This window comes from Calonectris borealis, chromosome 22 (assembly GCF_964195595.1).
Source record: "Calonectris borealis chromosome 22, bCalBor7.hap1.2, whole genome shotgun sequence".
Lineage (NCBI taxonomy): Eukaryota > Metazoa > Chordata > Aves > Procellariiformes > Procellariidae > Calonectris > Calonectris borealis.
This window is the reverse complement of record NC_134333.1, coordinates 5,261,891-5,289,781: the sequence shown is the minus strand read 5'-3', so window position 1 is coordinate 5,289,781 and position 27,891 is coordinate 5,261,891. Positions and strand designations below refer to the sequence as shown.

The following is a 27,891-nucleotide window of genomic DNA, read 5'->3' as shown; positions in this document are numbered from 1 at the left end:
TGGGGCAGGCGGCCAGCAGCGCTGCCGGCCAGGCGGCCCAGCGTGGGCGGCGAAGCGAGGGGCCGAGGCCCCGGCACTCAGCGCGAAGCCGAACGCGGCCAACGGGCGCGACACCCCTGAGGAGACCGGCGGCCGTTTAACGGTCACTCGGCGCACGCGCCCCGCCCCCCCCCGCGCCTGCGCACTGGGCGCCTCCGCGCCACTGCCCTCGCGGCGCCCCTTCGGCCGCAGGCGCATGCGCAGCGCGGCGGCGGCGCCCGGAGGAAGCGGGGGGGGGAGGCGGGGAATGCTCGGCAGGAAGCCCCGCCCACTTCTGGGAAACCCGGGCCGCCCCCGGCCGCTCGCCGCCCGCCCCCGGCCTCCCCCCGCCCGCCGGCCCCGCGCCGCGCCCGGAGAGCCGGCGGGGCGGGGCCGGGCGGTGGTTGGGCGCGCGCAGGCAGCGGGGCGGGGCGCGGCGGGGCGGGGCGGGGCGCGCGCAGCGGGTGTGGGCGGGAGCGGGGCGTCGTCACGCGGCGCGGCGGGACGGCGATTGGCTGCGCGGCGGCGGGAGGGCGGGGCCGGCGCTGGCCGCCGCCTGTCAGTGAGCGGGGCGCCGCTGAGGAGGCCTGAGGGGCCGCGCCGCGCCGCCGGGCCGGAGCGGTAGGTGCGGCCGCCCGGGGGGCGCGGAGCGGGGCTGCGCCCGGCCACCGCCGCGGGGGTGGGATTCGGGGGACGGCGTTCGGTCCGGGAACCCGGGAACGCGTCTGTCCGGTAGGGCCTGACGGAGCGCGCTGCCGGCCGGCGCCGCCGCCGCCGCTTCCGCGGCCGCCTCCGGGAGGAGGGTGTGAGGGAGCCCCCTGCTCGCTGCCCGGCCCCGGCGGGAGAGGAGTGCGGCCCCCAGCCGGTGCCCGCCGCGGGCAGGGCCCTGGCCGCCCGGGAGCACCGGGGAGCCTTGAGCGGTACCTACCGACTAACGGGCTCCTCCGGGGTCCCGCCGCAGCCGCTCCCCCTCCCCGCAGACACCGGCCGCATCTCCACGGGGCGCTCAGACTCTCGCTGTGTTTTTGTTTTTAAAGCCTGGATGTCACTGTTCCGCTCGGAAGCCCCTCTCCGCGGCTCCTGAGCTCCCCGGTTCCCTGCCAGCCGCGCCTGTCCCGGAGCACCCGCCGCGGAGAAGAGGTGAAGCCGCAGACTTTGCCGTGTTCATTGGGTGTTGCTAGGTGCTGCTTTCCAGAGCGGTCCCTGGCCCTGGAGAGGGCAGGAGGAGGCAGGCCTGAGGCCAGCTTAATCAAAATATACAACTGAATAAGACCTGAAGTTCGGTTAAACTGCCTGTCCGCTCGCCTTGAGCCCTAGCGCTTCTCTTTGACGCGACTTTTTTTTTTTTTTTTTCTGGCAAAAGGTTAAAATGCTTCTTTGCTGATTAATAAGTTGCTGCTGTGGTTGATCTCAAGATGCTTCCTGTCTGCTTAAATCGGTTACATTAGAAACGTGTTCAGTGCTTTGCACATGTAAGAAGCTGCAATCTGAAACTAGCATCCATAAACAACGTCTAAATTTCTTTTTCAGCTGGCTTTCTGAACTCTTTTATGAGTAATAACTCGCACCTTCTTTGCTGTGACATTAGTGATAAGAATAATCAAATCAGGCTTTGAAATATGTGTCTGTAGTGTGCTGCTTTATTGCATTTTAACGAAGTTAAAATCTGTTATTGGCACAGCCACTAGATTCCTTTGGAATGAGTCATTTGCTATTAACTATTAAATTTTAACTGCTATAAGAGAGCGAGTCGTTGTATAGCATACTGTGAAGAAGGAGTATAACAAACAAACATGTAACAACCAAAAAACCTAAAGGATTTGTGGGACCTGATCCAATGTCGCTGGAGTTAATGAACTTTGCCACTGTCTGTCCTGAATCTTATTTCAGTGTTAATGTGAGAAGGTAGAGCTGAGCTTTTGTTGTAACAGTGATGTGGTGCCTAATTATTACTCTGGTTGCTAAGAGGATGGAGGCAAATGCGACCATGCTGTCTCTTTAACTTCCCTTCTGCGACTTTTGAAGTTTGCTGGCAAGCGTCAGTCAAATCTGTCAGTGGAGACAGAGGGATAGAGGTCTGGAAGACAGAAAAATCTCCAATTTCCAAGGAGAGCAGCTGGCTCAGAGTAAAAGAGACCTGAGTTGGGAAAGGGTCTGGAGATGCTGGGGAAGGGAGATCGAGAGGATGCATGGGGGGACCAGAAGGAGGCCTGTGAGGGCTAGACATGTGGGACTTTAATCTGTAGGAAACTGGGCTTTGCTGGTCACAGTTTAGTGACCTCGAGGCCCTGGGCTCTGAAGAATATGGACCTCGTCTTGTCTGAAAGGCAGTTCTCTTCTGCAGTTAGTATGGGAGTTTGTTCAGGATGGGCAGTTGGAAACTACTCTGGTCAGTTCATATTTCTACTTTATAGTATAAAATCATCATAAGTGAATTCGCAGGACCAATCATAAATTAACATTACATGGAAATGCTTCTATCTGTACTACATTTAAGTAAACTTTTGGTTTTGTCTAGCATTTCAGCCTTACTGCTTCCTTGTAGACTTGCATGGCATTTTATAAATGTGATTGAAAATTTCAAGCTGCAAAGCAATGTATAGTAATAACCGGTGAAAACTCGGTCCTGCCTGCTTGGACAGAATTGATTTTAATGTGTACTTGTGGTTTTTGTTGGAAGTTGTCCATTTAGGTACTTTATTATACCATCTCGTTATAATTTAGGAAACAGCTTCACCCCACAAGTGGGTCTTAAAATCAGGATGTCGTTAAGCAGTGTCGTGAAAGCCTGCGTGGGAACAGCTAAGCCAGGCTGGAAAGCAAAACCTTGTCAGGTTGAAGTTTGTTCTGATGCTTTCTGTTATACTTGTTGCAAAGCAGTTTGGAAAAATTAGCCACTCCTTTGAATGAATGGGGTTGCGGTGATGTTTATAAACTCTGGGCAAAGGGTGTTATTCATATCTTTGTTCAACAACATGAAAAGAATTGTTAAGGGGGGAGTTGTACTCAAGCTTGTACTTGAGGAAATGAAGATAGGTGTGTTTAGATACATTTAGAAATTCTGCTGATGGTTAAACCCAGTCAAATATTTTCCTACAGACTTTGTAACCAAACTGTTGCAATATACTAATGTCTGGCAACTAAAAAGACAGTTTAAGCTCATTATCCTGATGTTTACAGTAAGCAATACAAATGGCTGAAACAGGATTTTGAAGTATTTACTATCAAACCACTTTAAAGAATATGTTTACATATTTATTATCGTTTGTAACGTAACTTACTCATGAACATCAGGCTGATAGTGAAATCCTTCAAACAGGCAGTTCCGTGGTGGTTTAGGTAGAAGGTTTAGCTTTACCTGGTGATCTTCAGGTAAACCTGCGAGAGCAGTACTTGACAATACGCGAGAGACCGAGAGGAACCAGACAAGATTGTACAGGATCCCCTTCTACAGGGATGGTTAAAGAAGAGGAGGTGAAGGCTGTGAGCATCCTGGAATAGCAACTGGTGATCTGACTCACCAGTATTTTAATCAGTCAGGCATTCTATTTATTTTTACTTTGGAACTCTTAGATACGCAAGGGAAGTCTTTTTTTTCTCTTAAACATGTTAACTTAAAATGGCATTAAGTGTGTTTTAAGGTAGGGGGGTGTGTTGAGTGCTACAACTCTTTTTTTTTTTTTTTTTTTTAAGTCCCTTCTGACACAAATTGAAACTTCTCCTTGCTGACAGCACTGAGCTTGTTTAAATAACCACCCCAGGCCCACGCTACAATAATATGCCTTAAACTGACATGGCCGAAAACGGAACCGTCTTAATTTCAGTTCCATCTGAAACGTGGGCAGGCAAGGAAGCTCATCGATAGCATCCAAGCAGAGAAAGACAACGGCGAGGAGGCAGGGACAAAGGGAAGTGGTGCCTGGGGTTTGAAAGGGTTGTACACATGTATCTACTCCTTGGGCCCCAAACCAGATCTTTAGTGTGATTCTTTTTTTTAACAAGTGTCATCTTTTTTTTTCTTTGATGAAACGTGTGGGTTTTGATAAGGTTTGATGTCTTTATATGATGATTTTGTAGCTAATACTGTGGACGGGTTCTTTTGGCTGCAGACTTGGCACTTTCTCGAATACCTACTGACAGTTGTTAGGACTGGAAGGTCTCCAAAAGGTGTATGTTCTTCTTTTCGTTTGACATTCCCTGATCCCTGATGCATAAATTCCTGGCTCTTCCCAGCTGTTGCTTTGTTGTAGTGGTCAGCAAACCAACATTGCTAAAATGCTAGTTGTGTTGTTTTAATAAACCAGTAGCAGCTGCAAAAGAGAAGGCTAAGTTAATGCATTATTCATAAAACTCTTCTCAATAAGGAAGCGGGAAACCTCACTGAGACAACATTATCTTTTTTTCTTTTTTTTTCCTTCAAACTAAATGTCAATGTGAAACTGCTGCTGAACATTCGCACTCAGACTAGGAGAAGAAATCTGCATGACTTATGGAGTCTTATGTATCTTTTAAAGCTCTTTCCCAAGTCTTTTTTAACCAAACCTATGGGCTATTCCACAAAACGTTAATGGAAATTCTCCAAAAAGCCATTGGCAAGGGAGATTTGACCCAGGCAGACCAAGCAGGACCCCATATCATGGTGTGCTGCAGAGTGGTTTAGTGTTGGAGAAGTATTTGCATTACTTTTTTCCAGCTATGAGTCTCTCTATATACATAGTAACTTCATGAAACACAGAAATGTTCTTTTAAGGTCCCTGCTACAAATAGCTTCCAGTTGAGATGGAAGAGCTGAAGAGGGTGAACAGGGACTTGTTTAGAGAAGGGTGGAGGGAAGAGGTTTTAAAGGAGCAGAAAGCACATGGTTATCTCTTATATTAGTAATGTTTGAGTGTCTCCTTAATTCTGACTCCCTACGAGTCTCAGATGACCTTATCCAGTATATTAGTTTCTCATAGGAGCACAAACATCATTTGAGGGCGGAGTTGCCGCTGCCATCGGACCAGTGCCTCCACAGCACAACTGATACTGTGTTTGGCTTTCATTCTGTAAAAACACACTTTCTGTTTTACAGCAGTGAGAGCTAACATTAGTTAACCAGAGGTGAGTGTAAAACCTTAGTGAAGATAAGGAGCTGCTAGCAAAAGCCCGGTGTGGGTTAGGGGTGTAGTATTCACTTTTATCTACTGCACCATTAACTCGACTTCCCCTTTCTTCCTTGAAAATAATGAGCCCATACACACATCTACAGAAGGAAGAAAGTCAGGGATATTGAAATCAAGAATTACAGTCGAATCTAAGTGACTTGGATGAGGGAGAGGAGGTTTTAAAAACCAGAGGAGCAGTGAAACAACCACCCTCCAGCTCAATAACTTGAAGCTCCTCATGTTGCACGTACATAACTTATGTCTGTACAGGAAGCTGTGCTCATCCTGGAGCAGAGGCAAGTAAATAGGCAGCCGAAACCGCAGCTCCAGCATGTCTCATGTGGGTAAATCCTGTTCTTAGTGGTCTTGCTGTGGAACCTCAGGTACCCATTTACTGCTCCCAAGGCTCCCTTTTATCTAGAGCTTCCCTGAGAAGGGCTGCGCAGGGGCCTGGGCCTGAGAGACCGAGTGCCTACGTCCAAATTACTGGGGCTTACGAATGCTTTGTGCCTCTCTGGATTGCCACCCCCTCCAAGTGCACAGAGATGAGTCTAGCCCGTTCAGTTCTGAATATGTAGCTTCAAGAGGAGTTATGCTTCAAAAATTATTTAAAATTTCTGATTTTTTTTTTTTTTTTAATCACAACTTCTGCCAACTATGCTTTGTTGTACATACCATAAAAACAGTTGGGTTTTGATTCTTATAAGGACCTGAAAATTGTGTGGCAACAGTTAAACTGGGCTGGGCTCACAGCTTCTGTGCCTACACAGCCTTGTAGACCTGAGTCACACATTAAACTGTCTGAGCGCTGGCGGCTGCTGTGTTAGAGGACGTTGCTTACAATAACTACCTCTTATTTTTTTTTTTTTTTTAGTCGGCAAGTGAGGTATGTGCTTTGTTGACTTTAGTCTCAGTAATGTTTCCTTGTTATTCTTTTCCATTTCAGAGGGCGACAAGGACTTGCAATTTTGCTTCTCCCCTCCCTCTGTTGTCTTTTAACTAAGCTGAGGAGTGACTTGCAGAATTACGTATTTTTTGGCGATGGGGATGGGTTTGCGCTGCAGACCTTGAAGGTCCTTGAAGGTGAGGGGATGGCAAGGAGAGACAGAGTTAATGCAAATCAGGAGAGAGTGAGTATAAAAATAGCTCTGAACTTGTCAGTTTGGTCACTGGTGGCTTGGGTTAGTCATCTGGCAGGCTCTCTTTCTGCTGCTCCAAGGGATTATTTTACAGCACTGAGATTTGACATAATTTCTGTAGAGGAGGGAGAGCAGGACGGGCGTAATAAGTGGGATACTGTCATCAGCACTTCTTTTGCACAGCAGCTGTTCTCTGTTTAGCCGCTGAATGTGGTCATTGTTGACTTTCCTTGTATACCTGCCAGGTTGTTAGGTGACTCATTTACACATCACACCGAGGTTCATGCACTTGGCTCCCAAACGGCTCCCTTCCCCTTTCTTTGGTGGTCCTTTAGGCAGGGAGCACCCACGAGTTTTGTCATTTTCCTGATTGATCTCTGTGTTGCCAGGAGCCTGTTAGAGTGAATGTCCTGTTGCCCCAGGCAGCTGTTCAGGGGGTGGAAAGGAAAGAAAAAAGGAAAAGAAAATCCCTGGTGCAGATTTAAACTGATGAGCCTCAGAGATGTGCTCCTGTAATAGTTCTGATATCTTGTTTTTGCTGGCCTCCGTTCAAATGTCCCTCCTCCGCGTGTTATATTGGGTCCGTGGTACTTAACAACTGTACGTGTTTGCTGAGGTTTCTGTATTTTCGTGGGTTGTTTAATGATGGAAATGTCCATTTTAAGATTTTGCACTTGAGCTGTGAGAGGACTGGCATGAAGAAGTGACCTCTATGGTTAAAGGGCAATAGAGCATATTCTGGTTTAAAAGAAAACAACTGTTTTAACTTTTTGGGAATCCAAGGTGAGGGGATCAGGGGCTAAAAGCCATTATTTCCTCTGGGCTTGCGTTCAGTGTGGTTGTAGGGAACCCCGAACTCTCCGTGTTCCTGACTTCCACCCCACGATATACCCCCGTCCCCTCCCGCAGTGCCTTGTTTCCATGCTTCTTTATGCTTCTCCCTTTCCACCCCTGGCTCCCTTCCACCTTCCTCTGCGCTGCCAATTGGCCAAGATTTGGCATGTGCTGGGACTTGTTTGGAGCTACATTTACGCTAACTGGTCAGCTAGCAGCCCGTGCTGATTGACTCGCCAGCTGCTGCCAAGCGGAGCGGATCGTCTTTTCCAGCACCATCACTGTCCTCTATCCAACACCAACTTGCATTAATCCGATACACCGTAAGACCTCTACTTTTGTCGGGCTTGACCAAGTGTTTCAAAAGTTATTGGTGATTCAGGGGAAGGAAGGGGAGCGAGGGAAGAGTTATGGATGGGCAGGCTGGTTGTCTAGCCGTATTTCATTGGAAGGAAAAATGAGAAATGGTTTTGAGGGTGACTGAGTACAAGGAAGAAAGCAATCAACAGGATTTTATGGCCATTTTTTGTGGTGAGAGCACAATGTAATTTCTCCTAGGTGCACTCTAGGAGAAAATCTTTCATGTCTTCTCTTTTTTTCTTTTTTTTTGGGTGAGTATTCTTCCTATTTAGTGATACAAGAGTTCCTTCTTCTGTATGATTTCGCTGTTTGTATTTAAGCCAAGGGAATATACCAAGAAATAAATTTCCCTTTGAAACCTGTGTGGTCTCATATTTTTAGTACTGAGAATAATGTTGATTATTCAGATCTTCAGTGGTACAAGTCCAGGGATGGAGAGCTGGCAGTCTTGGGTTCTTTTTCAGCTCCATGCTCAGAGGTTGGGTAGAACCTTGATTTAGTTTAAATTATTTAGTAATCTGATACCTTCAGCAGCCTCCTGTTTCTAATGAACTTGAAGCTGCTTCTGCCTGTGAAGTTAAGTATTTTGACAAGTGTTTTGCTTTGGTTTTTTATTCTTACTCAGTAACTCTCTGAACCTGTGAAATGGCAGTGATGGGAATTACATGCCAAGGAGCTCCTGATCCAGCCGTCAAGCACAAGAAGGAGCTCACAGCTACCAAGGGGCTGAACGAGACGGTTAGTGAAAAGCAGAGCAGTGTTTGCAAAGTAGAAGATTCAAAGAAGGTCATCTTTCACAGTCAGTGGAAAATCCTGAATGATGTAATCACCAAAGGAACAGCAAAAGAAGAAACAGAAGGAGGCTGTGCATCAATTTCTATTATTGCTCAAGCAGAATGTAAGTAGCAGGGCGGTCTGCTTTTCATTGAGAAAAAGGAATGTGTAACGCGGTATGAGATTTCACTCACTTTGCACTCCTGGAGAGCTGAGCTGAAATCTATTTGTAATCCCAAGTGGGGTGGAGTTGGTGACACATCCCAGTCTCTATTTAGGAAGCTCATGAAATCTCCTAATAATGTGGCAGCACCCACTGAATGAAGCATAAATAACAGAACAGCATGTGGCCATTGCACCTAGCTGCTTTGACTATAAATCTGTGTCCTGCTGGGTCATCTGTTCTTGGCTGAATTCTGAAAGGTGTTTTAAAAGGGGGGGGGGAAGAGAAAAAAAAAACAAAATAAAGCTGTCAGAGCTGGGGGATCGGGAGATCACAGTGCTGGGAAGCTACCTAATGCCGGGGGAGGAAGAACATGGTGTGGGTGATGTGGCACGACTGCGTGATGATTTGTCTGGATCACTGCTTGGTTTAGCAAGTCGGTAGAGTTGTTTCTTAGTCCAGTTGTTGCCAGGAGAGACTTTGCCTGATATTGAAGACATGTGATGATCCTGTTTTCTTTCACACAGGTGAAAACAGTCAGGAGTTCAGCCCCACTTTATCAGAGAGATCCTTTATTGCTCATAGTAAGCGTTACAGGTGAGAGACCCCTTAACATGAATACCCACCTTCACTGTTGTGTGTGCTGACTTGTTCCAAATCACCCTGGCTCTGTGTGCTTACAATAATTTTTCCAAAAGCTTTCCTGTTTGAATTAGCTTTTCTGTCTGAGGTTCGGGAAGAGTGTGTCTTTCCCCAAATATCTTCCTCAAAACCTTTTGGTGTTAGAAGAAAAGAGAAGTGTAAGCACAAACCATTCAAAACACCTTGCATTGTCTTATTGTCAATGCCTGCTGATTGCCTTCTGCCTCTATTTCTGGGTTGTCAAATTTGTTCTGAAATGACTGAGTCATTTTTTGGGGTGCATGGGCTTGAAATAGAAGGATCCAAGGGAAAGTTTTCAGCCGCCTTTAACTGAACTGTCCCGATGCTTTTGAAACCACATTACACTACCCCCTTTGAAAAGTTGTGGGAAACTTAGGCTGCTGCTAGAAGTAGTCCTGAGAAAAAGGAACTACTTTGTTTCTGGGGAGGATAAACAAAAGGGGATGAGAGAAGAACCTTTACTTAATGACAGCATCAGCAACAGAAATAGGGTTGTGAAGAGAAGCTGAAAGTGGTAAAGGGGGAGTAACAGTTGCGATGGAAAAATGGAGGCTGGGACTTGCTTTTCTGAAGTCATCTGGGAGTGAGCCACTTTTTCTTCGTGAAGAATATGTGCCCTATTGGGGCACATACTGGAGCTTTATTAAGCAGCTCCAACGCTCTCTGAAGTGGGTGACTGGGATATAGAATTAGGTGCTGCCTGTTTTCTAGCAGTTTTCAGACACTGAATTTGGCCTTGTGAGGTATATGGTTTGACATTGCCCACTGACTTTATGACGTTGGCCCCTGAACCAACCGAAGAAAGGCAGAGTGAACCATTTCTTAGGGGTTTTATGTGGGATGCACGCCAGCTATATGTTCAGGTTCAAGGCAACGTGGTAATGCCATCACCTAGAACTCTACTTACTGGATCTTTTAGCACTCAGTGGTGCACTGAAAGAGAAGGAAAATATGGAGAGAGCAGTGAACTGCATCGCTGTTCAGTAAAGGCAGATGATATACTGCACGGATCAACAGAAAATTGTGATTTCTTCATTTGAAGATCAATTATCTTGTTTTCTCTTACAACTTGATTAAAAACATCTGACTACTGTGATTCGTATTGAATAACGTCAGGCAAAAGTTCCTCTTGAGAGTTGCATCTATTTGTACAGACCCCCAGTTGGTGTGCTGGCCAGTGCTGTTTTGTATATTTATGCGTTCCTAGAAATCATATTGATTGAGCTTTACATGCCAGAACATTTTGGCTTCTTGAAGCTATTTTATTTGAGTGCACTTATTCATCCCTTTTTTTTGGTGCAAAGCCTATTTTTCTTTCCAACGGAGTAGACGTTTATATTATGAGCACTTTTATTAATTTTAACAATTTTCTAAAATAGATTGCATTTATACATAATCTCTGTGTTCCCTATAAATCATAGACACAAACTGTCTCAAAGCAACCTGGAGACAGTCAGTGCTTTTCCCTCTGCCGTCTAGTCTTGCTGTTCCTTGCAGAATTTGCAAATACTGGGAGACTTAATGCTTTGCTTCCCCCCCACACCCCCCACATTTCTTTCTCACAATGCCAGATCTACTGCTGTGCCTTGATATTGAAGTTACAAATGTTACATATCAGAAGGCAAGAAGTTATGTTACCATTCTCTATTCTTTAAATCTCAGAAGGCAGAATTGCTAATTCTCATTCTTGTTCTGTTGGTCGTAATTGTTAACTGGAGGTGTGCTTTCACCGTCAGATCTAAGAGACTTGATGCATTTTGGTTTCCAATAGCCGGTCAGACAGTCTCGATCAAATCCCCAACAATGTGGCCCATGCAACGGAGGGGAAGATGGCACCTACCTCTTGGAGAGGGAGGCATCGTGGCAAGACGAAAAAGAAACGTCACAAGAAGAGATCCAAGCTGAAAGTACAAACAGTGGCTGCTGGCAGGCGAGGTCCCAGAACTCCAGAACAAGAGAGCTGCACCCCAATTCCTGTCCAGGTGAGAATCCCTAAACCTTCCTTTTGTACTGCTGGGATCCATGCAAACTCCTAACAATTCCTGGTTGAATTTTGGGTGGCTATATTGAGGTTCCTGCTCAGCTGTTTTGTTCTGTTTTATTTTCTAGGAGGATGAATCACACCCAAATACTCTTTACAGAAACAATTTTTGGGTTTCAGAACTTAACAAGGACTTGGTCTATGATCCGCTGCCATTTGAGAAACCCGAGAAAGTTCTGTCCACGGGCAAACTCCATTCACCAAGGAGCCAATACAAAACAGAACTGCACAAGTTGATAAGCCCTATTCAGTGCCTTAATCATGTTTGGAAACTGCACTATCAAAGGGACAGTGTTCCACAGCCTGAAACTCTCCATCCTTTTCCCTACAACATAATACCCCCTCATTTCGCACATCTGGACAGTCCTCTCCATGCCATGAAACGTAATGCTCTGGAGACGTACTTCCATGGTGATCTCAACTATCAAGACAGTCAGCATCGCTTATCTGGCCTAAACTTAGGATATAGTTTCCCCAAATGCGTCAATCAGTCCATGAAAACGAGTTTGGACAAGATTTCTGTGGAAGAATACTTGGTAGACGCCTTGAAGGGGAGCGTGAGTCTTGGTGAACCACAAAATTTAGCCAGCCTAGCCAAGACGTGGAGAGGAGGTGGTCTGGACCCGAAGGAACAATTTCATGAAGCAGATGAAAATGAAGGCGTGCTACTTAATGAGGTGATCTTCTGACCCTACAGACCAGTGTCGTGGAAGGCAGAGTCTCTCCTGGGCTTTGGAAGAGAGATAATCTGCATCCATGTGCTAGCTTCTGTAACAAGACTGCATTTTCTGAATGGTTCTTGATATGGTTGAAGATTGCCAGTTGAAGATGCGGTTTTGTTTTTTGAAGGGTATAAAGCCCTGTCTTAGATTGGTGGCTCTAATTTGTTCGCTCACTCACAAAATATGCATGCTTGTCCACGAGAGGTGCTTCTGTGCTTATTCATGTCTTCTCTGTTTGCCTGTGAAAGAAGCCAGTCCATTCAGGTGAACAGGCTGCAATATTTCATTGGCTATAGATGACCTGGACTGTGACACAGACAGAAACCAGGGACACGTAGATCGTGGAGGTGCAAAAAGCATGTCCGCTGCCTCTGGTAGGAAGCCAGCAACTCGCCCATTATCCCTTGCCAAACGCAGGGCTTGGGCATAGCAAATGCATGTAAATCTTAGCGGCGTGATTCATTTCTTCTGAATTCAGTTCTCTCTTGCCACCTTAAACTCCCCTTAGGGGACTCTTCACTGGAATCAGCGTGACCTTGTCAGTGTTGTCGGTGGGGTTCAGGGTGTCACTTACCTGCCTGAATATATTTACTCTGAGACCTAAGGGACAATCTCAGTCTACTGACTATAAAAAAGATTTAGCTCACGCATAGATGTCTACATTTAGTCACGTGAATCTTATTTTGTTTGTAAGATTTAGCTTTGTAGTTATGTCCTGCATGTGAAGGGAATAGTTTGGCGCTCCAAAGCTATCCAAATACTGGTGGCCTTTCTTTACAAAAATGGGGTGCACTCATTTAAATCAAACAGAGCCCACAGAAATCAAGTAGGTCCTCCCGTATCGTTTCATCTCAAGCCCGTGACAGAAGTAATTTTGTACAGGGATTTTGAGAGAGGTGCGGCGCTATCTATCATTGTGCTTTTTCTGAAAATGTTGGTCTCTGTCTGTGGAGCTCAACAGTTAAGTGTTTCTTTCCTTGCTTCATCTTGTTTTCTGATTTTAACTTCCAGAAACTAAAGCCAGTGGATTATGAGTACCGAGAAGAGGTTCATTGGACCAAGTGTCATGGTTCTTTGGGCATTGGCTCTTTTGGAGAAGTATACAAAATAGAGGACAAACAGACGGGATTTCAGTGTGCTGCCAAAAAGGTAATTATGTGTGAGAAAGGGGGGGGTTCCTGACACAAGAAGGCATACGGGGGAAAAGTCTTCTCCTTCCAGCTACCATGGACTGTAGGTACCTTATTGTACAGTCACAGTGAAATGTTGCTGTGGTTATGTCCAAGGAAAAACTTCAAGGCGATGGTATGGAGAGAAGAAGCAGACAGAGAACCTGTATGTGCACAGGGAGTCAAGCTTAGCAGCCAGAAATAGGTTCATTTGGCCTTCAAAGCGTGCTACAAGGGATCTTGTTTTTTGTGCTGAGACAGGCCGAAAGAGTGGAGATTTCAGAAAGATTTAAGTGTGTTCCTAGTGACTGCGGGGGAGAAGCGTCTGTGTGAGTTGTCTGCTTATCTAACTGTTGTCGTCTTAAAACACGTCTAGTGTAAATGGTGACATGGCAGGTGTTTCTCTGTTGAAAAGGGAATAAAGTAGGAAAAAAATAAGGCGGTAGGTACTCAAAACGGAGGGAGCTTTTGTTTGTTCTTTCTGTGAGTGTCATATGCAATACTGGCACATTGAATGAGGTGATTCTGCTACAGGTGCAGCAAAGGATGTGTATTTTCCCAGAAGTTGGCATAATAATCTGTTGTACACCAAGATATGCCATTGTCATACCATGTATGAAGCGTGTGGAATATAACTTGAATCAGGGTATTGTTTTGTAGGCAGCCGTGGGGGTGCCTCAGAGGTGAAGGCAGAGTGATAATGCAAGTAGATGATGAGAATGTAAACTATTTTGTTTGAACTTAACACTTGAATAGTTTCATCACCTCTGTGAACTGATGTTTCTCATATTACTCCACTAGAAAACTTCAAAAAGTGTGTGGGAAGCATTTGTCTTGAATACAAAAATATTATATGCAAAAAGAATTGGAACATGCGTTTTTCAATTTTAAATGTTTGCTTTTTCTTGTTTACATTGGTCTCAACTTGATGTATTGCCTGTGGAAAGGTGTAAGTGGCAAGGCTAAGCCAGCTTGTCCAGTTTTTTAACCATTTCATTTGTCAGCTGTATAGAAGCAAACGTATTTAAAGCACGTAGAAAACTATTTCCTATTCTGCATCCTCACATTTTAGATGTGGAATTTTGTGGCAACATGACCAGCTTGTTTTCTGACAGTAGGTAACTACTTGAATTTATTATCCACTTTGCAAATATACAGTCTTAGGAGAAACAGCTGTTACTAGCGGGGTGTATTTTCAGGAAGGAGGAGTGGTTGTGCTGAAAAGGAAGACATGAGAGTAGGAGAAGCTGAAGTCTTTCAAAGTGTCGATTTTTTTTTTTTCCTAATTACTGGAGGATTTCAAAGGATACTTCTATAGATCAGAAATACATCTTCTCAGACCCAACTCTTAAACCAGTGAGTTCTAATATGCAATATGAACCCTTAACCGTGATGTATTCATTTTAAATCAGTAACTGTCTTCAATTACTGCTGTCTGCCTGTGTTAGAAGGGGACTACCTGACCTTCTTTCACCATACTTGGTGTTGTAAGCACCTGCTCTCCAAATTCTTGAGATTAAAGAAAACTAACTATAGCTGGATTGCTGACAGTGAAGAAACACGATACATCCTTTTCCCACCAGAATCTTAATGACTCATGTTTTCCTTCTGGTCTTTAGCAAATTCTTGTTTTATTTTGTTTGGCTGAACTTAGTGAATAGAGTTTTTCTTTAACCATTTTTCTGTGCAGGCTTAGTACCACCTAAAAAGGTGATAGTGTCGATCACTGCTTGTGGCCATATTTCATATTCCCTCCTGTTTTGCGGGAGTTTTATTTTTGCCAAGTACTACACCATCCTTAATTTTTTTTCCTCTTTCATGAAAGCAGAATGCTTAAGTTGTCAGTATTCTCTTTTTAACTGAGACAGAAATTACCTTCCTCCTGAAGATCACCAGTACTCAGCCATAAGCTGGAGGTATTGCAACCTGGCATCTTTTTTGACAAATCTTCGTTTTACTCAGACACTGAGGGTTTAGGGACTCTCATCGTCCTTATTCAGAACCTGAGTGTTCCCACTTATTGCTGTACCCACTGATTTCTGTTAACGAAGGTCATCCTTGTGCCTCTGCTGTTAAACAGCGTGGGACGCTCTGACCCAAGCATCAGTGAGGGACAATTCTGTCAGGATTCATCACAAAATTTGTTCAGTGCTTCTTCTTTGTTTCTCTAGGTACAAGTTGAACACTTCCGTGCAGAGGAGTTAACGACATGTGCTGCAATAACAAGTCCTAAAGTTGTCCCCTTGTACGGAGCTGTGAAGGAAGGACCTTGGGTGACCATCTTCATGAAGCTGATGGAGGGTGAGAAAGAAACAACCACAATGGAAGCACCATTGTAACTGTTGAATGCAGTGGGCATTGATCTCCTCTTCCTCCTGCCCCAATTTTAAATCTGTTAATTCTTTGATGTATCCAGAGTGTTCCTACCGTTAATTCCTGAGTGGGTTGGGATAGGTGTGTGTAACCCCTGCCGGTGTGTAGCAATGGTCTTTCTGTGAGGGGAATAATTTCCAGTCCTGCCTCACTCGAGTTCCAGATGTGTATCTCTTGAACAGCAGCTGCAAATTCTCACTAAAACACACACCTGATGCTGGTTTTTGCTTTCATGTTTATTTGCATGGCACCATGTAAAGCACATTGTACTGGAACAGGGAACACTGTATAAGCAAACCTAGATGCTTCCGTTGCCTGACGCTCCTTTTTCCAGCCAGGACCATGGAAAACACAGCCTGTGAAGAATCGGCTGGTGATCAGTAGCACCTAGAAATGTCTGATCTGATCACAGAGTAGTTGCTTTTGATACAAAGCAACACTGTTAAACTGACACGAAGCAAAAGGCTTCATGAAAGAGGCCAGTTTCTGTGGGCAGTAAGAACTCTGGGAATAAACAAAAGGAACAGACCCATGTGTGGAAGATGAGGGCTGTCAGACCTGGCAGTTCTCATTTCTTCCTCAGAAACAATGAGGAACGCTGATGATGCTGGGAAGAATTTAAAGATAAGCTAACATGGACTCTCTGGATTCCTTTCTAGGTGGCTCACTAGGTCAGCTAATTAAACAGAGTGGCTGCCTGCCAGAGGACAGAGCCCTCAGTTATTTGGGCCAGGCATTAGAGGGCTTGGAGTATCTTCACGCTCAAAACATTCTCCATGGAGATGTAAAAGGTAGGATGGCACTTAAGGTACCTTGTTCTTCCCTTTTTCTTAGAAGAGGCAAAGTGCTTGGAGATTAAGTTACTGAGTGGCAAAAGGTTATTTACTAGATTTTCAGCTCTACATTTGAGATTAGAGCTTAACTTGATTCTAAACAACTGGGCATATCATATTGTCACCTCTTTCTTTCTGTCATCCGGTGGTTCTGACAGGCTGTTTGCCCAGGCTGCCCCACCACTGGGGTAGAGGAATCTCCAGGGCAGAAAATTCGTAGCTTATAAGTAGAGGTAATTATAGTTGTGTACTTGCTTAAGCCAGCGATGCTCCATAGGATAATAGATCTTGGTTTGGGCTCAAAAAACTGTAGTTCTGTGGGCTTTTGACATTTTTTCCATCTCGGCGACCATAATACAAAGGAGACTGACTAATTAAAAACTTCTCATTGCCAGCGGAAAATGTGCTCTTGTCTGATGATGGAAGCAGGGCTCTTCTGTGTGACTTTGGTCACTCTGCTCACCTTCATCCAGATGGCCTGGGAAAGTGCTTGGTCACAGGTAAGGACTTTCAGCTGCAGTTCTAAAGAGTTGCCCTACTGACTCATTCTTTCTTTTTGAACATTTACATATGGTAACTTGCAAGCAACTGTATTTTCCAGACTTAACGTTGCTCATAATGTCGCATTTATTGATATTACTGTGATGTATCCCACTGACAGCTAAAATGAACTTAAGGTTGGAAGGTGGTCCTTATCTCCCAGTCTAGAAGGCTGTTGTGTTTTTTGTAAGATTATGTCAGCATATTACATTCAGTGTTTTGTCCCTGCAAGAAACCACATCGAAACGTAAAAATCTACCTCTGACTTGTCATGTAACATCACTAAACAGCTGGGGAAGAATCCTGACCTCCGCCAAAGCAAAATTCCTCACTGACTTTTGGGCAGTTAAACTTTACAGTGCTTCTTAGTGCAGCTGTTGAAAGAGAAGGATGTGTTTTCTGATGCCGAGCTCACCAATGGAGCGTCATGTTTTGCCTCCCAAATTTGCTGGGAAAGGGAGCTTAATACCTATTCTGTGTGTAAGGGATGAGACTGATATGGAGATGTAGCCTTTGAACAGCTTATAAGAGCACACAATGCTGCTTTTTGGGTTAAGGTGACTTGTTTCTCCCTTTAACTGAAAAGACAAGGAGGCTTCCCAGCAGTTGCAGTGAAACAATCGTCTAGTTTACATGCAGTGAGTTTTCATTTGAATGGTTTTAGGGAACTATGTGCCTGGCACGGAGACTCATATGGCTCCGGAGGTGGTCATGGGAAAACGCTGTGACTCCAAAGTGGATGTCTGGAGCAGTTGCTGTATGATGCTGCACATGCTTAATGGGTGCCACCCTTGGACCCAGTATTACAATCACCCGCTCTGTCTAAAGGTAAGCGAACCAACGTATCTCCAATAAAAGGTACGTAAGCCTGCAAAATCTCATTGTACCTAGCTAGAGAGCAGTCATTTCAGGAAGGCTGGCTGAGAGCCAGCTGGGCATTTACAGTGGTGCCAACCTTGCTTTGGAAGCTGATCGTTTCTTACGCCTCTTAGACTGCTGTGCATTACACATGCTAGGGCTGTTTCTTTTGTATCCTGCTCATGACTTGGGTGTGACTTTTTAGCCACAGGTCTGCTCAGGACTCTTCATTTCATGCTGTAATTTCAGTTGGAAACGCTCTCGGGGTGGGAAGAACCTTTCTGAAATCAAATTAAGCCTCTCTGGTCTAACCTCTTTCACTTCCTGTTTGTTATACAGATAGCTAAAGAGCCACCTCCTCTGAGGGAAATTCCACCTTCCTGCAACCCTCTCACTGTTGAGATTATTAAAATGGGTCTGGAGAAAGAGCCTGTTCAGAGAGCATCTGCGTCTGAACTGAAAACTAAGACCAGTGTCGCACTTGAAGAAGGTAGAAATGTCCTGTATCTAAAGCTACTCATCCGCACTGGTAAAGTGGCCAGTTGCTAGTTATATCAGAGTGGTCCTATGGGAAATATCAGTATGTTTTACTGTTAAGTTTATCGTTTGCACAGGCTTCAGCATTGATGTATATTTTTGGCTTGATAGCTTTTGCCCGCAGCCGCGTGTTTCTCACCCAAATAAATTAAAATTTCCTGTGTGCTGTCACATGCTCTTTCTTCCTTCTCTGCTCGAAGTAGACGATATTGTGCTTTATGTGGGTTTATTAAGGTGTGTGCTGTGGCTGGGCTCACATTCAGCTGAAGTATCAACTGCATCTAGTAAGCTGGAGTCTGGTATGCAGCAAAACTGAAAGCAGAGGTTTATTGCATCCTGAACTGTAACTCATACTTGTGGTACAGTCTTGCCTCTAAGACTATCCATAATTTATTTTAACTTAATCCTGCTGAAAGGTAGTGTAATACAGCAAGAATTTGTAGAGGTGATCTGGTTTCGTCTTTTGAAGAAGCTGGGCATTTTACAGCAAGATACAGTTCAGAAACTCTTACTGTGAAGGAAAACTTTTACCTCTGTTTTTTTCTTTATGTGATAATGTTTGTATGCTTTTTGTTTTTATAGTGGGAGGTGTGACAAGCCCCTGGAAAGGCGAATACAGAGAGCCTAGACGTTTCTCTTTGAACAAAGAAAACAATCCACAGACGTCCCTGTCCCCCACAGTGAGCCCAGTTTCTGAGACTGGTTCTGACCCAAAATTGGCAGTCAAAGTTTCCTGTGCAAGCCCCGTCCTACCACCACCATCTCTGGAGCAAACAGAGGAGGTCGAGGGAACCCCTTGGAACGTGTGCAAGGAGGTATCTGAGACCTGGGATCCTCCACCTCTCTCCTCGACTCCTCTCCCCCCGAAGAGCTGCAGCCCTGCGGAGAGAGCAACAACCATTTCAGAACAAGAGCTTCAGCAGCTGGAAATAGGTAAGCGATGTGCTATGTAGGGAACTCAGCCTTTTGCTTGAGAGCATGATAAAAATACAGCTGCTTTCTTTTGGCCTCTTGAGAGTTATTTCTGGGTTTTGAGCTTGGATGTCATTTTGTTCATCGTTCCTCTCTCGTTACACGAATTGCTCAGCCTTCCTTGAAATTATCAAAACCAGTAGTTCTCAACCAATTAAATATGCCACAAAGGTAGCGGTCAGGATTTCCTTCCACTCTCTGAACAGTAGAGCAAACTTCTGTGAGAGGTGCAGGAACCTCTCAGAAAACAGCCAGTTTTCTTATGCTTATGTGCACTGTATAAACAGTGTCTGCAATTCCAACTTCATCTGAAATTTTAGGTTTTCAAACATAATTCTTTTAATAAAGGCATAACCCTATTGGATGGGAGATGTCAAATGAAGCAGTATAGTTAAAATCAGTCTGCAACTGTTTCGTTCTAGGCATTGGAAAACCTATAGCCACCAGCCAACAAATCTGATTACCAGTAGCAATCCAGAATTTGAAAACCAGCAGTCTTCAGTGTGAAAATCAGTGAAGTAATAGTCCAGTTCCGTTGCCTCAGTATAACTCAACCTTTCACTTTTTTTTATCCCATATTTTCTAGTCTTTGTAAATGAATTGAAAACTTCAAGCTAGGAAAAAAGTGTCTTGAAATGTAACTGTTGTCACAGAACTGAGGAATGGCATTTTAGGGGTTGTTGAGGGTCAGCTTTCTTCTCAAATGGCTTTGGATCTTCAGCAGCCTTGTAAGGTCTGGATATTATCACTGCAAGTTACTGCAAGAGTTGAGTACATAAGTTTGACCTTTTCCTGGGTATAACGTGGATGGATCTAGAGTGAAGACTGATAGGTGACATAATAGGCAAGAACTGGGAAATTCTGGGTGCTAGTCCCGTCTCTGGCATTTTGCATGTCATTGCACAATTCATCTGTCCTTTCTGGCGCAGTTTCCCTGTTTTCACAGTGGTGGCCATAGCCTCTGCTTAGCAGAGGAATTGTGTGTCATGTGTTTTGCGGACACTAATATCAATGTTCATTAGATAATGCTGAAGAAGCTTTGGGTATTAATTGCAGTAACTGTGATTAGAGCAGAGAGGCCTGAAAGGAAACACTGGGAATGGCTTCCTTCTCTTTTCTTTTGCTTGCAGAACTGTTTTTGAACAGCCTTTCACAGCCTTACTCGCTGGAAGAGCAAGAACAAATGCTTTCCTGTCTCAGCATCGACAGCCCGTTTGTGTCAGATGCCAGTGAGAAGGTGAGTATAAATGGATGCTGGCGGTGTTATTGTGGGTGTGGGGGGTGGGAAACCCCCCAGATTTCACCTCTGGGAAACTGGAAGTTGTGACCAATGGACATCTGGAGTTTCTCGCATTTGCTGCTTTTTGACACCCAATTTGCTGGAGAATACCTTGGGAAGAAATCTTTGTTCTTGGACAGTGGGGTATTTAGGATTGTAGTTGTTCTTTAGTTTACCGTCCAGCATGGATCCCTTTCCTCCAGTTGCTCTCCTGTGCTGTATACTCACAGTAAGCATCAAGTCTCTGGATATGGAAAATCTGAGCAGCCTTGACCCTCTCTATGCAGAAGAAAGGAACTGAAGAAGCAGCGATGAGCATAGGAGCTATACCAAGCTGGACCAAATGGCTGTGCAGCCCAAGGTCTTCTTCCTGGCAATGGCCACTGAAGGGTTGTTTAGGGAAAGACCAGAAGAATAGGGCAGAAGAACAGGGACCCTGCTCTGGGATATTCATTCGCAGCCTATGGATCTGTTCTCCATGAACTTCTTTTAATCCATTCATGCTAATGACTTACATAGTCTAAGTTACTTAAATACTAAGTTTAATTTTGTTTGCTTTATCTCTGATGTTCATAAGGTAGGGAATATCAGTGAGAAACACTGAATAATACGCCTTGTTGAACCACGGAAGGACGTCAGCCCTTCAGTCGTTGTTTTCAAAGACACGGAGTCCAAAATCGTGTAGCCTGCCATCTACAGGAGTCATTTCTGACTGTGATCATCTTTGTTTCCTATTTCTGTTCCTCTTCTCAGCCTTCTAATGCTTTTTGAGGAGGATTGAGCAGAGTTCTGTACAGTAGTTCAGCTGTTGACACAGCATGGTCTGCAGCATCGGATGTGACTCTGCTTTTTTTTTTCCCCCTCCTATCTAACCCTAACATTTAATTTGACTTTTGACCGGTGCTTACCACTATGCTGCTGTTGTCAGATTGACCTTATGACTCTAAGATAGTACAGACTTCTCCAAGCAGTACAGCAATGTACAGTCCGAAGTTGTTTATGTACAGTTAACTGTTTTTCCCTGGGTGTTACTTGTCACTTATTGACATGAGAATTCTGTCTGATGCTTTATTCTCCTATCACTAAGTATGATAAAACTCTTTTTTTCCTCATCCAGCTCTTCAGCTGATTATTGATTTGACTATTGAGAACAACTTACTGTGTCTGCAAATTGTTGCACTGCTATTCGTCCCCTTTTCTAGATGGCAGGTACATGTTGAATAACTCAAGGCCCAGCCTAGGTCCCTGTGGATTTCTATTTTTCTTCCTGAGGTTATTTTAATGTTTATCTCATGCAAACTCATTTTCTTTAGGAGCCTTTGACAAACTTGTGCTTACTTCTGCAGAACTCCATGAAGGCTTCTCATAGCTTGAGGGACACTATGAGCTCTGGGATTCATTCCTGGAACAGCCAGACAGATGGACAGAGCTTCAGTTGGAACAACCTGCTGAACCGCAGTCGGCACACAGACACTCCCAGCTATTTCAACGGTGAGTCTGAATTTCTAAAGTTTTGGATAAATGATCAGGTATCATTTTCTCAGTATCTAGAGAGTCTGGGATATGGAGTCTTGGAGCTCTTCTTATCCTTCGGTTGCTGCGTCAACGAAGACCCTCCTAAAAGCACATGGGCTGTCAGGAGGCCGAGTCTGCCCCAGTCATGAGTGGGTGGAAGGTACTCAAGTCTGAATAGTCCAGTAAAAGCCAGAGAAGTTCCTGAACGCACAGAGTCTGGTTCAGCTTTGTATGCTTGCCTCGTGCAAATGCCATGTGCAAGAATATATGCTTTATAACCATAAATGTCTACAAAGTAATTTTGAGGGCACGTTGTGCAAATCAATACATCTCTTCAGCTGCTTTCTTGCTAAATCCAGCTCTGCTCTGTGAGTCATTTTTGTCTTCAGCAAGCCTCCATGCTCAGTGAAAGACCTACATAAATGAAATGCTTAATGACAAAAACGAGTTCTTCTGATGTATGTACCTTGCTAGTCAATTTTTTTGTGTTGGACTGTGAAGTCATTATGCCTACAGCAGAAGTTAATGACTTCTCTTGCGCATTTCAGGAGTGAAAATCCAGATCCAGTTGCTAAGTGGAGAAAACTTACACATCAGGGATTTCCACAGGACAAAGGTGGGAGACATTGCCACTGGGATAAGCAGCCAGGTGAGACACAAAGCTGGGAGTGAAGTACAGCATTTTGTCTGAGAAGCAATTTCTTCCATAATGCAGCCTCATAATGCCTTAAAACCAGTGACCCAGAAGTCCATTCAAGGATCCTAATGACACATTTAGTAACGTAACTTCAGTGCTGCTGTTATGAGTGTGATACCAGAAGATGTTTTCTGCATCATAAGCCATTGCTAATTGCCATAGGGACCATAGGGATCTCCATCAAGTACCTGTGCTGCAGCTTAAAAATCCTTCTCCTCGACTATAAAGATAAATTATTCCCTCTCTCCCTAAAGAAGGATCACTATATGACTTTTTCATCGAGAGTAGTAATATCAGCTAAGGGAAACGGGCTGTGTTTGGCTGTGATGCTTCTAACTTGTTAGGTTGGAGGAGATATTTAGCAGACTCCAGTGAACTTCGCTGTGGGCCTCTTTGGCAGTCCCTGAAGGAAACTCCTGAGTGTTTCTGGGACTGTGACTCATCTGAGTGTAAAATGTGGTGATCATCTCTAAACAAAGAGGTTGCAGAAGTCCAGAAAATGTTTTAGTTGGGTCGGTTCTCTTTAGCATAATTCGTTCTTTTGGACATCACAAAGCAAAATATCACTAGCCTGCAGAGGAATTCACAGTGCCCGAACATAGGCACTTCAGGAACCACCAGCAATGGTCAAAAACTTGGGTGAGGCAATTCGGCGGCAGGGTGAATGCTACCTACTTCAGTTTCTGAGATACTTTCTTACGAGAGAAGGTTAGGATGTTCCTGCCAAGTACAAGCCTCTCTCCAGGAGCTTTTCTTGGGTTGGGAAGCTATTTGCTGCGTTTGATAGAGGGGTATTATGTTCTGAAAGAGACTTGAAGCGCCACTCAGATCTGTTTGTTCTGCTTCACAGATACCAGTCCCTGCTTTCAGTCTGGTTACTAAAGAAGGCCAGCCAGTTCACTACGACATGGAGGTCCCCGACTCTGGTATTGAGCTGCAGTGCACCCTTGCCCCTGACTGCAGCGTCAGCTGGACGTGGCGAGTCAAACACGGTCAACTGGAGAACAGGCCATGAAGCCGTTCCTGTTTTGGAGGTTTTTACCTTGTTGAAAGAAGGAATTGCAAAAGCTTCCAACCACCCCTGCCATGGAGCACCAAGTGCAGTTGCTGGTGTTTTGTGCTGAAGTAGGATAGCGGTTCAGCAGCTCACTGCTCTTGGGCCTCACTTCTGTTGTCTGTTCTGATCCAGTTCCAAGACATGTCCTGAGCTTAGATGTTCCCCAGAACAGTGGGAATTACTTGTTTTGGGTGTGAGTGTTAGGTTGAGCTTAAGAATGGTGGGTGGAAATTCCTGCTTTTCAGAGGAATGCGATTGTGCTTTTCAGGAGAATAGGGGGATTGGATGAGAACTCCTGTTGCTCAGCCTCCGAGGTGAAGCCGGTAGTTGCTGTGCTTGCCCAAAGGAGGAGGTTGGGTATCTTCAGTGCAGCTGTGGTTGTTTGTGCCGAGGGGAGCTGGCTAACTTCCTTCTAGCTGGAGGAAAAACTTAACGTTTCTGTAGGCTTTGGGTAGCATCATCTCTACCTCGAGCCTTTTGCACGGGGAAAATCGACAGCAGTAACTAGCTGGGTTCTTGGTTTCACCTCCCACCCTTCCCCGCAGACGCTTCCTTCTTGAATCAGAAAAGAACTTTGTTCCCAGAAAGAGCTTTGCTTGCAGCTCTCATCTTCAGGTCTCCTCCCCGACTTAGGAGCTGGTGCTCTCTCTCTGGTGTTGCCGCCGACGTTGTCTGGCAGGAGGGGGGTATTCCTTGGTGGGCAGGCTGAAGGGGTTGTATTCCTCCATCCTGTTTCCACCGCTGACTTGGGACTTCACGTGAACTGTCCCGTCCAGGCAGCTCCCCCGGGAGGGGGAAGGACCGGCGGCTCAGTCAGCTCAGACAAGGTCTGAATTTTGCTGCAGCGTTTATAAAATCTCGCTCCCAGCTATCAATCCGGCCGGTCCCTCCGCTGGAGATCAGTGCCCCAGTTCTGCCTGGTGTCTTAGCTCGGCCTGTCTTCACCAGCACTTACGGACGGGCACGAGGCTTTGCGCTGCTCCCCTTATGTCAAAATGTGTTAAAGGAGTGGGGTGGGCAGCTGGGCCCGTAATGCCTTAAGCTTTGAACTTTTTTTTTTTAACTGATTCGTGAGTTGTTTGGAGTCTACTGAAACTGTATGGGTCAAATAGAGACGGGCAGGTGTTGCCAGCCCTTCTACAACCCAGAACAAAACCAGAGGGAGGCGTAAGCTGTGAGCGTACTTGTTCAGGACTGCTCGAAGTCCTTGCACGTCTGGAAATCGCTGTCGCTTGACGATGCGCTGTGGCTCTTGCAGTGTGCTGTAACTACAGCGGCACTGAGCAGGGCTGTCTGCATCCAGGCTGAGCAGAGGAACGGCTCCCAAAAAGCCAGGTAGGCCCTGCCGGATCCGTGCTGGTTCTGGGGGACACAACGGGGCAGGAATGTTTGCGGTTTTTCTCAAGTGAAGTTCACTTAGAAAATAGCTGGGAAAAGTTATACTCTGGGCCTCCCTTTTTGAGGACCAATGCTCCTTAAGCAACTGATACTCTTTCCCTTCGGTCTCCCAGAACATCGGCGGGTTTTGATACACTAGGCAGCGACATCCCTAATCAGAAAACTAAAGTTGTGATGCAATAAAAAAGTGGAGCTCTTGAAGAAAAATTAAACCTGTCACCGCTATGGGTATAGTTTTTATAGCACTTTTTGTTCTAAAGCACTTAATATGTTGTCCAAAATAGACACCTAATTATAGCTGAAATGCCACATTAAGAGTCTCTTTAGTAAACAATTAACACATTACGCACATCTCTTCCAGGAAGGAGTGGGGGGAATGGGTAGGTTGGCTCGATTTTGTTTTTTCAGATGCCATAAACTACTAAGAACTGTAGGCTCTGGAGCAGGAGGGATCAAAATGCCTTCCCCGGAGCTCCCAAGCACATATTCGGTGCATGAACATATCTCCCCACGCCTGGCACCCTTCCTAGGCTTCCTCTGAGGGGGGAGGAGAAAAACCTGTTGGTTGTTTCTAAGAAGAGTCTGTTGGTGATGTGTCAATATGACACATCGCTGTTGGTGATGTGTCGGTATGAAAGCATGGTCCGTTCCCTTCCCAAAGGCTGCATCTGGTGGCTTTCACTGTTGTCTGCGAAATGCTTCGATGTACAGGTGTACGGTTTGGTACGTTGGTGTTAGACTCAAGTTCTGCCGAGCAGTAGGGCAGGATGCAGCAGCCCTCTGTTTACAGGACTTCTGAGCTTTACACTTCATCTATAGCATTAACGTTAATCTTGGGCCACCTACACGAATGGGTGAAAGGCAGTAAACCCTTGGGAACCCAGAATGTCTTTGTTGGAAAGATGGAGATGTCTATGTTCTCCTGTACTTTCACACCAGCATTAGCCGGTATCTCCATCCTGTTTGTTTTGTCCAAAACCTTCAGTCCTATTTTGCTGCCACCTCAAGTGAGAAAGTGAGGCTGCAGGTTTCCACCTTACAAATCTTTTACGTGACAGCCAGACAAGCGGGCTGTGGCGTCAGCCCTCCCTGCCAGATGGGAAAGACGCTTCAGCTAATACCACAAACCACTGGTGCTTTCTTACTGTCCTGAAACGTGGTTCTGCTCTCAGGAGGATCTCCAGGGTTTTCATGTTTTTTGCTACCTACCAGCTTGGGATCTTCTCGACTCTCTCCTGCTGCCAGGACAGTTTCCTCTGAATTTGGCTGGTCATTATTGCTGTGACAGGCATAAAAAGTCCAGCTTCCAGATCAAGGCTGGCTGTGCAATACTGACAGAAGAGAAAGTCAGGAAAGCTTTTTGTTATCCACGTTAAAATTTGGCTGAAACCGTGTATAATACCATAACTAGTCTTTAGGACAGAACCCCAGTTCAGGGTAGGGAGGACAAATAGCAGTAGGAGTGATAAACACAGATGGCTCTCTTTGTGTAGCTCCTTCCGAAAGTCTGGAAAAATCACTGTTGGCAAAGCAATATGAAGCTTTGGGATGGGCAGTACTGGCGTGGGTGAAGGCGACGGAATGACTAGCTTTTATTGAATGAATGACACTTTATAAAACTGTGATTTCTTGAAATAAACATTTTGACCTGCATTTTCACAGGGAAAAAAAATAAAGCTGGAAAAAAAGATTCTGCATTCTCATTGCTAGCGGTTTGGTACGTTGTCCTAGAGAACAAGGCGATGGTGGTGAATATGGCGTTTTTCAAGAAGGGGAGCTGGTGTGATTAAACTCTGCTATATATCACCCTCATTTTTGGGGGATGCAGGGAGAAGTCATTTGGGTATGAAGAGGCAGCAATAACTTTGATGATCTGAGCACGGGATTTGCTAAATACACTGGCATCTCTCTCTGTTCCCAAGTAGACAGTCCCTTTTCCTCCTCCTGCCCCATTGCAGCCAGAGGGATTCGCTGTACTGGGAGCTGCTGGGTCTTCCCCTCGACAGTGGAAAAGTAGGTCTGGGATCCAGAGGGACGAGGTTAGGCAGGAGAATCTGGAGATTCGCCCACGCCTTTCAGCACGTGCTTCTGCTCGCTGTTTGTCTCCGCTTAGGTGGTGCGTTTCTGTTAAATCAGCGCAGCAGAGGTGTGCTGGTGGCATCGCCAGTGAGCGAGTCAGGTCAGTTATCTCGAAACGTAACCCCCCAAATTGAAGTTGGGGGGGGTTGCTATCACGTACCTATGTTTGCACTGTGAACGCAGAAGGCAGATCAGTTGACCGCAAAAAAAAAGGTAGGTTTTTTGTCGCTAGACTTCCCTGTAAGGATGCAGATCAGCTTAGGGAAGCGCTAGACCACCTCTTCTCTCTGAGGACAGCCCAGCTGAGCAGCAGTGTAAAATAGCTTGTGGTGGGCCTTTGCCCTGAGCAGTTTGCTGCTCCACGCTGTGGATGGCAGAAGCTGCGGCTTCCTCGCCCCAAGTAGCCCGGCAGAGACGGGTACGTGTGCCTGGGGTCTGGTAGCCTTCTCCTCAGGGACACTTGTGTAATAGGAAAGAAGTGGGAGTGCCCTGTGGAAGAGCCGCAAGTCCTGGCTTTTCCCTTCTGTTGTCTTGTGGCACTCTTATTCCTCATGTTTTTAGATCACGTCTGCCTAGAAGCTGCCAGTCCTGGAAGGAGCTGCAGGGCTGAGTGGAGCCTTGAAGTCACCCCCAGCTGCAGTCATGGGCAAGTCAGAAATACATCTTCCACTTAAAAACGTTCAAAGGAGCACGGTCACCGCTCCTGGCAGCAGTTCCTTACGCAGG

The 27,891-nt window shown here is 45.5% G+C and overlaps 1 protein-coding gene across 5 annotated transcripts; it reads left to right on the top strand.

Moving 5' to 3' along the window:
* Window positions 1–549: 549 nt before the first annotated feature.
* On the top strand, window positions 550–26,796 carry MAP3K14 (mitogen-activated protein kinase kinase kinase 14). 5 transcript variants are annotated; one of them, XM_075171213.1, is made up of 19 exons: window positions 550–639; window positions 1,056–1,158; window positions 6,109–6,292; window positions 7,295–7,458; window positions 8,121–8,393; window positions 8,960–9,029; window positions 10,867–11,077; window positions 11,205–11,813; window positions 12,870–13,007; window positions 15,199–15,328; window positions 16,060–16,191; window positions 16,629–16,733; window positions 17,438–17,601; window positions 17,971–18,121; window positions 18,751–19,101; window positions 20,271–20,377; window positions 21,766–21,910; window positions 22,483–22,583; window positions 23,482–26,796. In XM_075171213.1, the coding sequence occupies exons 5-19, from the start codon at window positions 8,141–8,143 to the stop codon at window positions 23,644–23,646; spliced, it is 2,832 nt and encodes a 943-aa protein (XP_075027314.1). In that variant the 5' UTR covers window positions 550–639; window positions 1,056–1,158; window positions 6,109–6,292; window positions 7,295–7,458; window positions 8,121–8,140; the 3' UTR covers window positions 23,647–26,796. The 5 variants fall into 5 exon arrangements, with proteins under 5 accessions (XP_075027314.1, XP_075027313.1, XP_075027315.1 ...); XM_075171212.1 differs by lacking the exons at window positions 6,109–6,292; window positions 7,295–7,458; XM_075171214.1 differs by lacking the exons at window positions 6,109–6,292; window positions 7,295–7,458 and having other exon boundaries at window positions 627–643.
* The last annotated feature ends 1,095 nt before the right edge of the window (window positions 26,797–27,891 follow it).